The sequence below is a fragment of the Heteronotia binoei genome, chromosome 2, assembly GCF_032191835.1.
Source record: "Heteronotia binoei isolate CCM8104 ecotype False Entrance Well chromosome 2, APGP_CSIRO_Hbin_v1, whole genome shotgun sequence".
NCBI lineage: Eukaryota > Metazoa > Chordata > Lepidosauria > Squamata > Gekkonidae > Heteronotia > Heteronotia binoei.
This window is the reverse complement of record NC_083224.1, coordinates 92,076,156-92,092,889: the sequence shown is the minus strand read 5'-3', so window position 1 is coordinate 92,092,889 and position 16,734 is coordinate 92,076,156. Positions and strand designations below refer to the sequence as shown.

Here is a 16,734-nt window from a genome sequence, read left to right as displayed (position 1 = left end):
ATTTTTATTGTCGGTCTATGTTTTTTGCAATATGCTCCTCATAGTCCCTTTTTGCCTGCCTGATCACAGTCTTGCATTTGATTTGCCACAGCCTGTTTTCCCTTTTATTAATCTCACTTGGACTAGCTTTCCACCCCTTAAAGGAGTCCTTCTTACCTTTTACAGCTTCCATTACTTTGTTTGTTAACCATGCAGGCCTTCTCTTATAACTGTTTGTGCGTTTCCTAACTTATGGTATATATTTTATCTGAGCTTCTAGGATTGTAGTTTTAAATAGCCTCGAAGTTTCCCAAGGGTTTTGACTGCATTTACTTTTCCTTTCAGTTTCCTCTTCACATGCCTCCTCATCTCAGAGAATTTACCCCTTTTAAAGTTCAACGTGATTGTGCTGGTCTTTTGGGGCAACTCCCTATTTATACAAATGGTGAAATCAATAACGTTATGGTCACTGCTCCCAAGCGGTGCGATCACTTTTACATCTCTCATCAAATCTTGGGCATTACTTAGGACCAAATCCAGGATCGCCTCATCCCTGGTATGTTCTGTGACCATCTGCTCCATAGCACAGTCATTGAGAGCATCTAGAAACTCAATCTTTCTCTCGACCTGAACACATATTGACCCAATCAATCTGCGGGTAGTTAAAATCACCTATTATGACAACGCTTTTACATTTAGCCACTATCTTTAGTCCTTCCATCATATTATAATCATCCTCTATCTTTTGATTTGGTGGGCGATAACAAACTCCCATAGTTAAATTTCCTTTTGGGCCCTCTATTTCGACCCAAAGCATTTTTAGAAGGGAATCTAATTCTTTGACCTCAGTCTTACTGGACTGTATACCCTCTCTGACATACAGAGCCACCCCACCTCCAACCCTTCCCTCCCTATCCTTCTGATATAACATATCTAGGAATCACCGTTTCCCACTGATTCTCCTCATTCCACCAAGTTTCTGAAATTCCCACAATGTCTATGTTTTTCCCCAACACTAAACATTCCAACATCACTTTTACTTCAAACACTTCTAGCATTTGCATACAAACATCTATAATTTCCCAGGCAAGTTAGGCCAGCCACCTTCCTCCTGCTGCCTCGAGACTTTTATAGACACACTATACTGTTTGTCACCATTTCAGTGGACAACTCTGATCCATTACCCGATAGAAAAGTAACAGCTAACCCTTCATCTCTTTGAGATAAGTCCTCCCGAACCAGAGACATTTCATTGCCTGTCAGCTTTCCCCCAAGATTTAGTTTAAAAACCACTCTGCCACCTTTTTGATTTTAAGCACCAGCAGCTTGGTTCCATCTGGGGACAAGTGGAGACTGTTTCTTTTGTACAGCTCCCTCTTGTTCCCAAAAACATCCCAGTGCCTAACAAACTTAAACTCTTCCTCCCTACACCATCGTCTCATCCACACATTGAGACTTCTGATTTGTGCCTGACTCTCCAGCCCTGCACGTGGAACAGGTAGCACTTCTGAGAAGGCTACCTTGGAGGTCCTGGCCTTAAGTCTCCCGCCTAGCAGCCTAAATTTTTCCTCCAGGACCTCACGACTGCACTTCCCTACTTAGTTGGTGCCAACATGCACCACAACCACTGGCTCCTCCCCAGCACTATCAGCCTATCTACATCACACTACCTTTGCACCAGGCAGGCAAGTCACCATAAGGTCAGTATGCGGTTTTGCCACCCAGCTGTCTACTTGCCTAAGGATTGAATCACCAACTACCAAGACTCCCCCCCCCCTCCCTGCCCAGGTATGGTTCCTTGGCGCGAAAGGATACCCACTCACCAACTGAAGAAGAGGTCCCTTCTGAAGGCACATTCCCCTTATCCTCAGCACGGTGCCCTGTTCTCTCTTGACCCTCATGCTCCCTGGCAGCAATGGGCTGCCACGTTTAGAGTGGGGCTCATCTAATACGTCCCTGAGAGTCTTCTCCAAGTGCCTAACTGACTGCCTCTGCTTCTCCAAGTCAGTCACCTCGGCCTCAAGGGTACGAACTTGTTCCCTGAGTACCAGGAGCTCCTTGCATCGAGCACACACCCAAGACTTCTGTCCTGTGGGCAGATAGTCATATATGTGATACTCAGTGCAAAACACTGGAAAGCCCCCACCCCCCTGCTGGCATTCTACCTTCATGATAGCTTTTTTAAAATATACAGTCCCCTTTTAATCCTGTTTGTTTATGTGGCTCTCCTTCTGGAGGGTCTACTTACCTTATTTGGAACACAAGACAAATAGGGATCTGGGTTCCTGGTCCTTACACAGCCCCCAGAGCTAAGAGCCACAGGCCAAGAGCCCTTTAGCTCTCGCCCTTCGGCTTGTGCCAAAGGCTCGCGCCTCTGGCAAGGCACAGCTTAATAATGCAAAGAGGTTGGGGTCTCAGTCTGCCCCAGGAACACAGCCACTCCTAATCAATCAGCAACAATCACCTTCAGCCCACTCAAACCAATCAAACAGCAGTTCCCCAAAAACCACAAACTCAGAAATTCTCAGCAATTTCCCCAGCTGTTTAGAAAGCCAAACCTCACCCTTATAACACTACTTCTCTGTTCTTTCTCAGAGCTCTCTTAAATGTGCTCAGCCTCTGGCAAGGCACAGCTTAATGTAGCACTCCCTCAGACTTTAGCTATGGCACTTAATAGGGTAGGTGTTGGTAACTCTATGCTCAGTAGCAGTACTTGAAACAAAAGTCAAAATGATCCACTCCATTCTGAACTACAGCTCATTTTTAATTATAAGGAGGAGATCACAGGTAGCAAATTCTGCCCTGTTGGAATCTGTTGCCTGAAGCAAGGGTTTGTCCTAAACTGTCTGGCAACCTTGGCAAGGCTAACTTCTGGTGGCCCCCTGCACTGATAACATCACCAAGTCACATGGGCAGGGCCAGTGCGTGGGGTTCTGCCACCTGAGGCAGAACCCTGATGCGCACCGCCCCAATAATTATCGTGTGCGCATGGCATGATGATGTCACATGGTCATCATCACACTCTTGTTTCTGCTTGCTAAGGTGCCGGAAGATTTCTCCGACCCCTCAGCAAGCAGAAACAACCCCACATTGTTTCTGCTTGCTGAGGGGCTGGAAGATTTCTCTGGCCCCTCAGGAAGCAGAAACAACATGCCCCCCCAAGATCCAGCACCCAAGGCAGCTGCCGAATGTTGCCTAATGGACATACCGGCTCTGTACATAGGGGACACCCAATTCAGTGCCCCCAGAAGGCCAGTGCCCTAGGCAATCACCTAGTTTGCCTAGTAGCAGGGCCAGCCCTGCCTGAAGCCCATATCTTATTTGGTGCTTTCAGAGTGTATCTATGCAACAGTGCTAAACTAGTTTAGTAGTAATTCCTGTCCCCAGGGGTATGCTTCCTTATTTTCCAGTGTCATCAGACTCTTCAATACACAGGTGCCTATTGTTGGCAAATTATATTCATTATTTTTAAAATCTGTTAACATGAATTGCTAGCATCCACTCATCAAGTTTCAGGTCTCTCCCCAAAGTCTATAGAAATTAAATATCTGTGTGGGAGATTAATGCATCTGGACTCTAGTACACATGCATGTAAATGTATATATCTGGATACAAAATGCAGCACATTTTCTGGTCAAGTTGAAGCTGACTTCTGGTGGTGATCCGTAGGGTTTTCAAGGCAAGAGACATTCAGAAGCAGGATTGCTGAGACCCACTACAGGCCTCTGGACAAAGATTCAACCTGGGCCGTCCTGTATGACCCTGATCTAAACCAAATATCATAACAAAACAAATTACTGCAAACATGTGACAGGAAATCCTGTGACATCAGAGTTATGTGAGAGGAAGAGGCAGTGCCAGAGTAATGACCTCACTGGTGTCAAGAGTAGGACCACACACAGAGATGGGGAGCAAGAACCATAAACCAAGCACTGGGAGGTGTACCAAAGTGAGGAATAGGTCAAGAGTCAGGGCCAGGAATGAATTTATTATATTCAATTTGTGAATCACCCAAACCCTGCTGTTGCAGGGCTCTGGGTGATGTACAGCATAATAAAACATTAATAGAGATACAATAATATTAGAACAACAGTCTAAAAATCTAGTGGCGAAATGGAAAAATCCATTCCTCCTAGCCTTGTCCTCATGCTGCTTCTCTCAGGATGCATGCAAAGACAAAGAAGTACACTAGAAGCAGGTCCTTCCAAAAAGCAGCCAAACTGCCCTGACCTGGATAGCCCAAGCAAGCCCAATCCCATGAGATCTTGGAAGCTAAACAGGGTCAACTCTGATTAGTACTTGGATGGGAGACCACCTTGAAATACCATGTCGGGAGGAGAGCGACAAGCTTTATCCAGCCACCTCTCTAAATATCCTACAGGCCCCCAGTAGGGGTCAGTCACCGGAGGTTGCCATGACTTCCAGGTACACACACAAAATAACAACAACAACACACACAACAAAAAGCAGCCAAAGAAAATATGGCGATTCAGGGTTTGCAGCCTAACAAGATGAGCTTCCACTTAGAGTCTGACTTATGGATTTAAGATCATTGTTTTGGAGTCTATGTCATAAAACACTAGGTCAGTTATTTTGTCACCCCAAACAAGGTGCACCCTTTCCTCTTGGGCCCCTCCTGCTGCTGAACAAATGGACACAAGGCCCTATGGCATTATGATGCAAGCCCATAAGGAATGTCTCTCATTTCCTTTGCTCCTGTTGGCTGGAAGCAAGCTGATCCTTTGGGTACAGTCACACCTTTCTCATAGTGCTGCCTGCAGGCAGTCATTTGGTTGGCTTGGTCAGAGAACTGGCCTTGCATAAAAGTAAAGATTTCCTAAAACTGACAGACTGAAGGCTCACTCATGTAACTTTTTATATAGCAAAGCCAACCTGGGACTTTTTTGGCAAATTATGGCCAGTGTGCATCCAGATCTCAATTTCCTATTCCCTGGTTCCATCACATACATTCTGTCAGGTTGAGCCTGCCATACTTTCTTTCTTCTGAACTATGTTAAGTTTTGTTTCTCTGGTGTTTGCATGTAACCGTACATTGATAAGTGGGTGCAGGTGGGGAATGGAGGACAGAGACCTTGTTATATATATATCATTGTTGTAAAGAGCTTGCTTATCTAGTTATTATAGTAACCGGCCCATTTGGCCTGGGAATACAACTGTGACCTTGGAGGTGGGAAGACTCAGAAGATGCCTTGCGCCTTGAGGTACCAAACTCTATGGGAACCAATGAACAAAGGGGATGGGAATAGTGTTAGCCTGTGCTTTTTGCTATGTAAAATTGTAACAACTTTGTTTATTGGGTCATTCCTGGCAATGGCTTTCTAGCAGGTTAACTCTTGTATCTGGCTTTAATAAAACCTAACTGTATTAACATGAGCATGGATTTATTGAGTCAATAACTGGCAGAACTTTACACATTCCATAGATTTCCCAAGATGTAGATAGCTAGTGATTCAACATGCACCAGTGTCTGCACAGGACTAGCTCACTTCATCAAAACCCAAGGAAAGCAAAATTAAGTTATGTCCCTGCATAGAATGTGGCTGTGCAAGTAGGCCAATGATCCCACTTAATATAGCACATAGTCAGTAAACCACACAGCAGCCATCTCCTGTTGCTTATAAAGTAACCACCAAAAGCAATTAAACTTTCACGGTTTCACTTTCTTCCTCAGCCTCCTTCTCCCAACATTACACAGAGCCACACCTCTACACTTTACAACATGGATCAATGCATACTCTGATTTGCTGCTAGTGGTAGCTGGGAGAAGGAGGCTGAGGAAGAAAGCGAAACCGTGAGGATTCCTTTTTAAAGCAGTTCCTTATTCTCTCCGTACAATCACAAGTGGAACACTAAGGGATTAAAGACTTCACCCATGTCTTCATCAAGTCCAACTTTCTAAGACTGTTGAGAGACTTTGTGGAAAAATTTCAAGTATTGAATATTTAGTGTTCCTTAGTTTTGTTGTGTTTAATTTTCACTAAAACACATATTTATACACTTTGAGTGAAAGTTTCATTGCTTCCGGTGGTTACTTTACATAGCTTACTTTCACACCGGTTCTGGTTGTATTTATTATCTCCTGTTGCTTGGCATCATCATCTGGTAAATACAGACACATTGCTTTTGAATGTGGAGGTTCCATTTTTAGCTGTCTATGTCATAGCTAAAATTCACAAAACTTTGTGAGCCATTTCCTTCAGCTAAACAGTAAAGCAGGCAATGGGTGCCGCTGGCAAGCCATTGACCAGGGCCTGACAAACAGTCTGCTGTTAATTGCTAATAAGCAAACAGGGAAGAGACTGCTGTTTGAGCTCCAGTCATTAATCAGACATAGCAACTAATGACGGTCAGTCAGACGTGAAACTGCAGCTGGTCCACTTGCTGTTGCTACTTTCCAGGAACAGCTTGCAGTTTTTTCATTGGCTGATATGGCTGGAAATTGGATAACCAGTTAGCTGACAGTAAAACTGCAAAGTAATGTTTTGTCCTGGCTCTCTAGCTGCTACTTGGGAAAGGGAGGGCTAGCTGGAGACATGGCATTTCTGGGCCTCTAAATGTGCACTCTTCCCCCAGCCTTGTGCTTCCACAGGGCAGCTCATATTTCATAGTTAGCATGTGATTTTCTTTTGCCTCTTATGATATTTTAAGCCTCTTCTTGATGTCAAGCCATCTCCACAGTATTCTGTTCTACCCTATTCTACTTTTGGGATCTGCCTTTTCACCTTCCAGCTTGCTCCTATTATCCTCTTCACAAGGAATTTAGGGCTCTTTTGAGAATAATAAAGAGCTGTTGCAGGGCTCAAGGAGGGACATTATTCTGTCCTTTGTTTACCAAGAGAGCATATTTCCTCCCTGAGTCACAAGGGTTAGGCCCCAGCTACCACACATATGTTTCTTCTCTCAGCCTTTGGAGGAGCTGGTAATGAAGAAGATGCCAGAAATCTATGTAAATACGGGCCCCCTGAATCTTACTACGAAGTCCCAAAGTGAAAGGAGAAAAGAGACTTGTTTGAGGTCAAGAAATGTGGGACAGACATAACTGCTAGGAACAGGCTTTGGTGAGCTTCTCTAGTGCAAGGATGTAAAACATAAGGCCCAGGGGGCCAGAACTGGCTTGTCAAAGTCTGTTATCTGGCCCACAGGCAAGGAAGAGGAGGGTGGCAGGAATAGCAGGAAAAAGACCTGGGTCAGGTTGGCTGGCTGAAGGGTCTACCTCCCTCCTCTTGGTTAGACCATGCTGCTCACGTGTGTCCACTGCTCTCTCTCTTCCTCTTTAAGAGGCAGGGTGGGTTGCCATGTGCCTGTCAGTGCATATTCACACTGTGCTGCATCCCCCTTCGCTTCAGCAGCAGAAGCTGCCTCCTTCACCACTGTTACTACCACTTTCTTTTGATCTGCCTGCCTTTCTTTCTCTGCCACTATGCCAGAGAAGTGGCCCTTTGGGGGGAGGAGGAGAGAAGGAAGAAGGGGTGGAAAAAGTCATTATGTGTGAAGATGGCAGCGGTGGGAGCAGCTGATGAAAACTGGCATTAGGAGAAGTTTGAGAATGGGAATGGCAGAGTTTATCCGGGAGGAAGGGTGTAAAGGACTGGAGGGAGGGGCATGGAAGGAAACAGTCAAAGTGTGTGGCTGATTCCCCACTAGCGTTGCCATGGTCTTACACTCCTTTTTCCTACAGTGCTTCTGCCCGATTTTGCATATGGTGCCGCAGAGCTGCAATGTGCCCTGCCTTTTTCCCAAGTTCTCTCTGTGACTTCAAAATCCAGTTTTCAGAGAATCTTACAGCCACTCAGAGAAAAGTCACAGCTCCACAGCAACTTGTGCAAAATTGGGCAGAATCACCATGGGAAAAAGTGAGATAGTGGCAAGCCTAGTGGGGAATTTGCCTGTGTGTGCAATGAGGCGTATGGTGGGAACTGCACTTGGAAAGCCGTAGAAGCAAAGGAGAAATATAGCTGTTGGGGTCAGGGAAGGTGCCGAGTGTTTGGGTTTGATGGGGTGGGGTGGGGTGCAAGAGGGGGGGGGGGGTTGTGTGTTATCCTAGTTGGAGAAAAACAAAGGGGCGGGTAACCAACCTAAAACTCATCAGGAACCAAAAGGTCAAGCTATTAGCAAATAAAATAAAATGGAAATATTTATTACACAGCGCACAGAATTTTAGGGTTAAAAAGGACGTACATAGGATACCATTAAAAATTCAGATCATAATGTACAGCAACAAGATGAAGTTGCATGTCCAATAACAAAGAACCACAATAATGGTTAAATATGTATATTAACCAAAGGACCCAATGTGTTTTGGCCCAAAGGATCTTCTTCAGTGATCAAAATTGTACTAACACACATGCAAAATAATAACAATGTCAATATAAAATATCTTTTTAGCACAGCCGGGTGCATATGAGTCACTAAAAAAGTAAAGCTCCTAGCAATGGTTTCAAATCAATTCTGTACATACTGAGGAGCCCTCACTCACCTAAAATGGTCCCTAGGAACCATGATTCTGTCCTGGGCCATAATTCAGTTCCCAATGTGAGTAAATGAACACAGAGTTCTTACTGCTTTGTGCTAAGATTTCTTAAAATTAAAAGTTTCCGCCATGGTGCTGTGATTTCTGTATGAAAAAACAGAATTTTGCCAGCTGCACAGATTATATATATTAAACTATTAGCATTTGTTTATGTAGCTAATCAGGGGGAAAGTGTAGAACTCCGAAGAACACCAAAGATATTCCCCTGCCCACTGAAACCCTAGTCAGGTGCACCACCCACTTCTTAGACTACATCAACACACACATTCAGGTCCTAACTAAAGAGTAGGGTACGCTTCCTGCATAGCTGCAAAGAGAGGCTGCCAAGCCCAGAGACGTAAGGATGTCAATGTCTATGACTAGGTACATGGCTATATGGGATGATTTCAGTGCTTTGCTAAACAGCTGGTAAGAAGTACCCTGAAATCTCCCCCCCCACCACCTTCATCCAAGACACTTTGGATTTTATTCCCCAAACACAAGAAAAAAGTGAACACTAGTCTACTCTCTCCATGCTGAAACTTCAGGTTTTTTAATCTTCTGCTATAAATAGGGTTGCCAAGTCCAATTAAAGAAAAATCTGGGGACTTTGGGAGCGGAGCCAGGAGACTTTGGGGGTGGAGCCAGGAGACATTGGGGGTGGAGCCAGGAACAAGGGTGTGACAAGCATAATTGAACTCCAAGGGAGTTCTGGCCATCACATTTAAAGGGACAGCACAACTTTTTAAATGCCTTTCTTCCATAGGAAATAATTAAGGATAGGGGCATCATCTTTTGGGGCTCATAGAATTGGACCCTCTGGTCCAATCGTTTTGAAACTTGGGGGGTATTTTGGAGAGAGGCACTAGATGCTATACTAAAACTTTGGTGTTTCGACCTCAAAAAATAGCCCCCCCAGAGCCCCCAATACCCACGGATCAATTCCCTATTATTCCCTATGGGAATCGTTCTCCATAGAGAATAATAGAGTGCCCAGTAGACATTTCCCTCCCCCCACGCTTTCTAAAGGGGGGGGAGGGCCTCCAAACTAGGGAATCCCCTGCTCCCTTCCTCTCTCACGCACACAAATACTTACTAGATCTTCTTCCTGCAGAACTCTACTTGCTGTGAAAACGAAAGCAAAAGAAAGGGAGGGGCCGTTCTCCATGGAAACTATTACTGACCCTTTCCAATGAAGCCCTTCCTGTTTCCTGTTTCCTGAGCAGCCTTAAAGGCACACATTTTACAAACGGATCAGGAGCTCTACAACTACATGATGCCTACATGCATGTTCTCCCCCCCCCCAGTACTTCCAGATTTTTGGAGAGTGGGGGAGGAGGCCGCAAATTCAGGGGTCCCCCGCCAGGGCGGGGGTGGGGGGTTGAGAAGCCTAGCTATAAACCATGTCTTCTGGCCTAGCAATCGTATAAGCCCTTCAGAGGAACATTATGACAACCTAGGAAGTCACCTCAAAAACCGATCATTTCTCAAACTACTTACCGAAATTACTTTAGTACATGTGAAGAAACAGTGCCTAACTACAGCCAAGAGAATAATGTATTGGGAAACTGAAGAATTCAGGGAGTGGGATAGTTTTATCAAAGGAAGGGAGACAATCACCTCTCATATTGATCCATCACTAGTTGATTCTCTTCTATACTTTTCTCAGCCTGAAATGCCATTCTATTGTATTTGAGTATGCAAAATGTTACTTGTTCATGGCTCTTTGAAGTTGGGAATTCACCACATACATTGAACACACCCACATGAAGCTGCCATGTACTGAATCAGACTATTGGCCCATCAACATCAGTATTGACTACTCCAACTGGCAGAGGCTCACTATAGGATAGGCACAAGCAATGACACTTATTTTACATGCTGACTTTAAAGGAAATGTTCTGCTGTATTGAAGAAACAAGGTAGAAAGAGCAGTCAAAATGCTATGGAGCAGATGAACAAAGCAGGAGTCAACTACTTCAACTACTTCAGACCAACACGGCTGCCCACTTGGATCTATCTATATGGAGAAGATGGTCACAGAACCTACCAGGGGTGGGGCAATCCTGGACTTGGTCCTAAGTAATGTCCAAGGCCTGGTGAGAGATGTAAAAGTGATTGCACTGCTTGGGAGCAGTGGTCACAATGTTGTTGATTTCACCATATGTATAAATAGGGAGTTGTCCAAAAAGACCAACACAACCACTTTTAACTTTAAAAGGGATAAATTCTCTGAGATGAAGAGGCATGTGGAAACTGAAAGGAAAGGTAAATAGGGTCAAAACCCTTGGGGAAGCTTGGAGTCTATTTAAAACTACAATCCTAGAAGCGCAGATAAAATATATGCCACAAGTCAGGAAAAGCACAAATAGGTGTTTTTAAAAAGCCTGTATGGTTAACAAACAAAGTAATGGAAGCTGTAAAAGGTAAGAAGGATTCCTTTAAGCTGTGGAAAGTTAGTCCAAGTGAGGTTAATAAAAGGAAACACAGGCTGTGGCAAATAAAATGCAAGTCTGTGATCAAGCAAGCAAAAAGGGTCTATAAGGATCATATTGCAAAAAACAAAGACCAACAAATAAAAATTTCTTAAAATACATTAGAAGCAAGAAACCATCCAGGGAGGCAGTGGGGCCCATGGATGACCAAGGGGTAAAAGGGTTACTGAAGGAGGATAGGGAAATGGCTGAGAAGATGAATGCATTTTTTGCCTCTGTCTTCACTGTGGAAGATGAGACGTGTTGAGAACCACTGATTTTGGGAGGGGTGTTGAAAGACCTGAATCAGATTGAAGTGATGAGAGAGGAGGTCCTATGACTGATAGACAATTTAAAAACTGGATGTATGCCAGGCCCAGATGGCATACATCCAAGAGTTCTGAAAGAACTCAAAGGTGAACTTGTGGATCTCCTGACAAAAATATGTAATCTTTCATTGAAATCTGCCTCCGTTCATGAGGACTGGAAGGTAGCAAATGTCACCCCCATCTTTAAAAAGGGTTCTAGAGGAGTTCCAGGAAATTACAGGCCAGTCAGTCTGACTTCAATACCGGGAAGATTAGTGGAAAACGTTCTTAAAGAGAGAATTAGTAGGCACATTGATGAACAAAAATTATTGCGGAAGACTCAGCATAGGTTCTGTAAGGGAAGATTTTGTCTCACTAACCTGTTACAGTTTTTTGAGGAGGTGAACAAACATGTGGACAAAGGGACTCAATAGATTTGGGGTTAGATAAAAATATGGAGCAGAGGTCCATCAGTGGCTATTAGCCACAGTGTGTGTGTGTGTGTGTGTGTGTGTGTGTGTATATATATATATATATATATATATATATATATATATATATATATATATATATTTGGCCGCTGTGTGACACAGAATGTTGGACTGGATGGGCCATTGGCCTGATCTAACATGGCTTCTCTTATGTTCTTATGTTCTTATCTTGATTCCAGAAAGCTTTTGATAAAGTTCCTCATCAAAGGCTCCTTAGTAAGCTTGAGAGTCATGGGGTAAAACGACAAGTCCTCTTGTGGATCAAAAACTGGCTAATTAATAGGAAACAGAGAGTGAGTATAAATGGGCAATTTTCACAGTGGATGGTGGTAAGCAGTGGGGTACCACAGGGGGTAACTAGAAAAAAACCCAAAGGAAAAAAGCTCGCAGAAAAACCCCACTGTCATAAATGCTCACAGGGAAAAGCCCACATGGAAAAAAGCCCACACGGAAAAATGCCCACATGGAAAAATGCCCACATAGGAAAAGCCCATAGAGAAAAAAGTTCACACGGAAAGAAGCCTGCATGGAAAAATACCATGTAAAGCACCATAGATATTGATAATTGTGGATAACCATGCGCCTCCATTTATGAGAATGAACAGGTATTACCTATATTTTATGTTGTTATTTTAGGATCAAAATATGTTATAGTCACATGTAACAATTTGTGTTGTGATTTTATCAACTATAAATAAATAATATTTTTGCTAAGATTTGTATATTTGATGGACTGCAGAGGGACCTGGTTTGCCAAATGGCTGACGCATGGGAGTAGGAGAGGTACCTCACCCATGCCACCCCCCATCCCACAGCTCTCAGCTTCCCGGGTCACAGACTCGGGAAGCTGAGACGGGCTGGATGGCATGTTGGTGAGGCCCTTCTCTTGCAAGGGAAGCTGGGCTTGGAGGACAGTGTGCTCCGCCCAGCTGCTCTTGCTTTGATGAGTGGGGCGCATTCTTCTTCTCTGAGCTTGAAGAAGGAGAACATGCCCCGCTGGTCTGCTCTCACTTTCAAGGGGAGAGTAGCTGGGCATGGGGTACACTGTCCTCCGAGCCAAGCTTCCCTTGCAAGGGAAGCCAAGCTTAGAGGAGAATACCCGTGAGTGTACTCTCAGTTTTGCATTGCTTCCAAGAGTGAGGGTGCGGGTCACCCATAGCCCTCACTGCACTCCCCTGCCATATCACTGCACCTGCCCTCCCCCCAGGTGGAGATGCAGCAGCGTGGCAGGCATGGGTGGGGGGTATGGGGGCAGGTGCTGACCTTGGGTGCTTAAGGCCCAAATGCTGGACCTGGGCTTGCCACAAACTAACACAACCTGCTTGTGCACTAGCCAGTGTTAGTTTGTGGCAAGCTCAGAGTTGGGATCACTCTTCTCCTCTGAGCTCAGCTTCCCTTGCAAGTATCATAATGCCCCTGTATAAATCGATATTACAGGCTCATTTTGAATACTGTGTACAATTCTGTTCACTGCACCTCAAAAAAGATATAGCATTGAAAAAAGTGCAGAAAGGGGCAACTAGAATGATTAAAGGGTTGGAACACTTTCCCCATGAAGAAAAGTTAAAACACTTGGGGCTCTTTATCTTGAAGAAACGTCGACTGCGGGGTGACAATAGAGGTTTACAAGATTATGCATGGGATGGAGAAAGCAGAGAAAGAAGTACTTTTCTCCCTTTCTCACAATACAAGAACTCGTGGACATTCAATGAAATTGCTGAGCAATCAGATTAGAACAGATAAAAATAAGTACTTCTTCACCCAAAAGGTGATCAACACATGGAATTCAGTGCCACAGGAGGTGGTAGCAGCTACAAGCATAGACAACTTCAAGAGGGGATTGGATAAGCATATGGAGCAGAAGTCCATCAGTGGCTATTAGCCGCAGCGTATTGTTGGAACTCTCTGTCTGGGGCAGTGATGCTCTGTATTCTCGGTGGTTGGGGGCACAGTGGGAGGGCTTCTAGTATCCTAGTCCTACTGATGGACCTCCTGGTGGGAACTGGTGTTTTTTTTTTTGCCACTGTGTGACACAGAGTGTTGGCCATTGGCCTGATCCAACATGGTTTCTCTTATGTTCTTATTTTCTGGACATAGCCAATCTAGTTCAGTGATAAGCCTGATCCATATTGCATGATTTTACTGGAGAGACTTAGCAGAGCTACTAGATGTACCTATTTTTAATTGGAATCAGTTATCTTACAAATACAATGAAAGTGTTTTAAAAATGGAGTTGGGCACTGAAAAGCTTGTACTTTAAAAAAAAATTATTCCAGCAACATATTTATGAGAGGGGAATTGAAAAAGGCGGCTGACTTTCAAGTACCTTTGGACTTTTCTATTGATTCAGTGGGGGAGGGGACAACAGGGGGCATAAAGAGGAAAGAAGGAAATGCACCCATCTTTTTGTCCAGGCAGGGGAGCCAAGACAATGCTCCCTGATTTACTGGATTAGCCAATGGGCTGCTACATTCCTTTTTCCCATTCAGAGAGTGGGGTTAGAAGAATAGGTCAAACCCTGCATGATCAAATGGATGCAAAATATCAGTGAGGAAATACAATTTTAATGCTGGGAAAACCAACTACTAGTCAAGCATTAAGAGAAAACTGGTACAAGATGTTCTATAGATAGTATGTTACCCCAAAAGGCATTGCAAAGGTGGACAAGAATTATACATGGTCTTGCTGGAAATGCAAAGAAGCAGAAGGCACCTTCTACCATATGTGGTTGACCTGCACCTATATGGAAAGATATTGGAAATATATTCATGAAGAGATCCAAAATATTTTAAAAACCAAATTCTCAATGAAATCAGAGACTATGCTATTGGCAATACTGCCTGAAAATATAGATAGAACTTCACAAGACTTACTTAGACATATATTGCCAGCTGTCAGAATAACATTTGCAATGTAATGGAAGATAGAAGACTGTCCCACAGTAGTGACCTGGAAAGGAAAACTAGCTGAATATGCAGTAATGGCAAAACTATATAAACAAATGACCAATGAAAGAATTTCAGCAGAAATGCAAGCCTATTACGCATATTATGGGAATAGTTATGTATCTTGATTCTTGAAATGATTTGTATATTATATCAGAGATGATGTAGATATTGATTATAGTTATAACTCTTTATTATTCATTCTCCACCACCATTTAAATATCCTGTAAGAATTACTCTGAGAAACTGTTAAATGATCAAGATAATACCTAGGTTTTTTTAGGGTGGTTTAAATTTAGTACAGGAATTTGTCTAACTGTAAAAGATGTAACCTTTTAAAGTTATTAATAGAATATTATAACTAAGAAAATTCTTGTCTATTCTATTAAAGAGAAAATTAACCTCAAAATACTGTAATATTGTTTTATTATCTGCTCTCACATGTGAATTATGTATTTTTACTAAAATAGTTGAGATTTGATTTTGTTTGTTGTATATAACTATTCATAATATCTGAAAATTATTGATGAATCAATACTTTCCCATCCTCTCTTTCTCTTCTGTATCCCACCTTTAAAAAAAAATAAAAAAAATCATTGAGAGTTGTCTTAGTTTTTCCTTAGTAATATGTCACATTGCCAACTTGACTGGCTGGAGGTTCTAAGATATTAAAGTGTTATATGATTCCTGGAGAAACAAACAATTGTAAAAATTAGCACAGAAGCAGGTATTAGTAAGATTTTGGGAGAGTTCAAGGATTGTTTCATATCCCCCACAACCAAGTCAAAGCAATGAAAATTTTGCACAGCACTACTTTTTATGCAATCTGAAGTTCTGACTTTTTGTACTCAACCCCTCCCCCATGGTACATAAAGACATTCCTCTGGCTGTGTCTTTCTTGCATCTTCATGGTTTATTCTGAAGTTCCTAGTTCAAGCACTTGCAAGTCTGCTCAGAGTTCTTTCAGCAGCGCTTTTCTTCCAGGGTTTCTTATGGTTCAGTCTGGGTTGCTTGTTCCTTCATGATTTTAGACACTTGGGCCTTGGGTTGGCTCTCTTGATCTGGAAGCTCATCTGTCGTCACTGGCTCTTCTTCAACATTTAGAATACATCCCGCTAACTCTTCAATATTTTCTAGGCTCAGCTGGCCAAGGTCTCTGTAGTAGTCATTCAGTACTCTCTCAAGAACCCTAACTGCATCAGAAGTTCTGAAGTGTTTCTTCAGGACCTGGGATAGTTGATACCACACTGAATGGTGTTGGACAGGGGCTGGTTTAGATAGTTCCTCAAGGTAAACCTGCTCTGGCTTTTTAATGACCAGATAGAGAATGGATTCTGGCCCAATTGGATAGTCTGATAATCTGTGCTCTCCCTCCAGTACTTTGCCTCGGAACAAGAGGGTCTGCTGGTTCGCAGGAACATTCAATTGTTCTGACACAAGACTCTTGACTAAAGAAATCCTTTCCTCTCCAGACACCTGGAGACGACACTGCTGGCCAAGCAGCCTCTTCACTGTAAGCAACATTGCCTTGCTAGGTGGGCTAGAAAGCCAAGCCCTACTTTCAAGAGGTAAAAGCCAGACCCCTAGAAGGAACAGAGGGTAGGAAAGTGATTGGCTGATTTCTGTCTGATGTCACAATTCTGTTAAAGTCAATGCCTGAGAAATACTCAATTCTGCACTCATGAAATTTACCTGTGCACATTAACTGCTCGTAGAAAAGGATAACAACATTTATATCAATAACTTTGACTGCTACACTTTGTTTTATCTGCATCTTGTAATTTTTCCCAGTATAAACTGGCCTCAAGTTGCATCAGTTTCTTCCTTTCTCATTTTTAGTGAGTGAAATATTCCCAGTTTTTTTTCCCAATGAGTGCATGGAACATGTGGCATTTGATGAAAATGCCATGTTTGTCAATGTGTACAGAGGTTATTTAAAATTTGAGAACTGTCAGCAATGATAATGCTGGATCTTTTGGGATGTCTCAGAGCAGTAAATAAAACTGA

The 16,734-nt window shown here is 43.2% G+C and overlaps 1 protein-coding gene across 1 annotated transcript; it reads right to left on the bottom strand.

The window, feature by feature from the left end:
- Nucleotides 1-15,521: 15,521 nt before the first annotated feature.
- UBL4B (ubiquitin like 4B) lies at nucleotides 15,522-16,345 on the bottom strand. The gene has a single exon (XM_060233294.1). The coding sequence runs from the start codon at nucleotides 16,249-16,251 to the stop codon at nucleotides 15,718-15,720; it is 534 nt and encodes a 177-aa protein (XP_060089277.1). The 5' UTR covers nucleotides 16,252-16,345; the 3' UTR covers nucleotides 15,522-15,717.
- Between the last annotated feature and the right edge of the window lie 389 nt (nucleotides 16,346-16,734).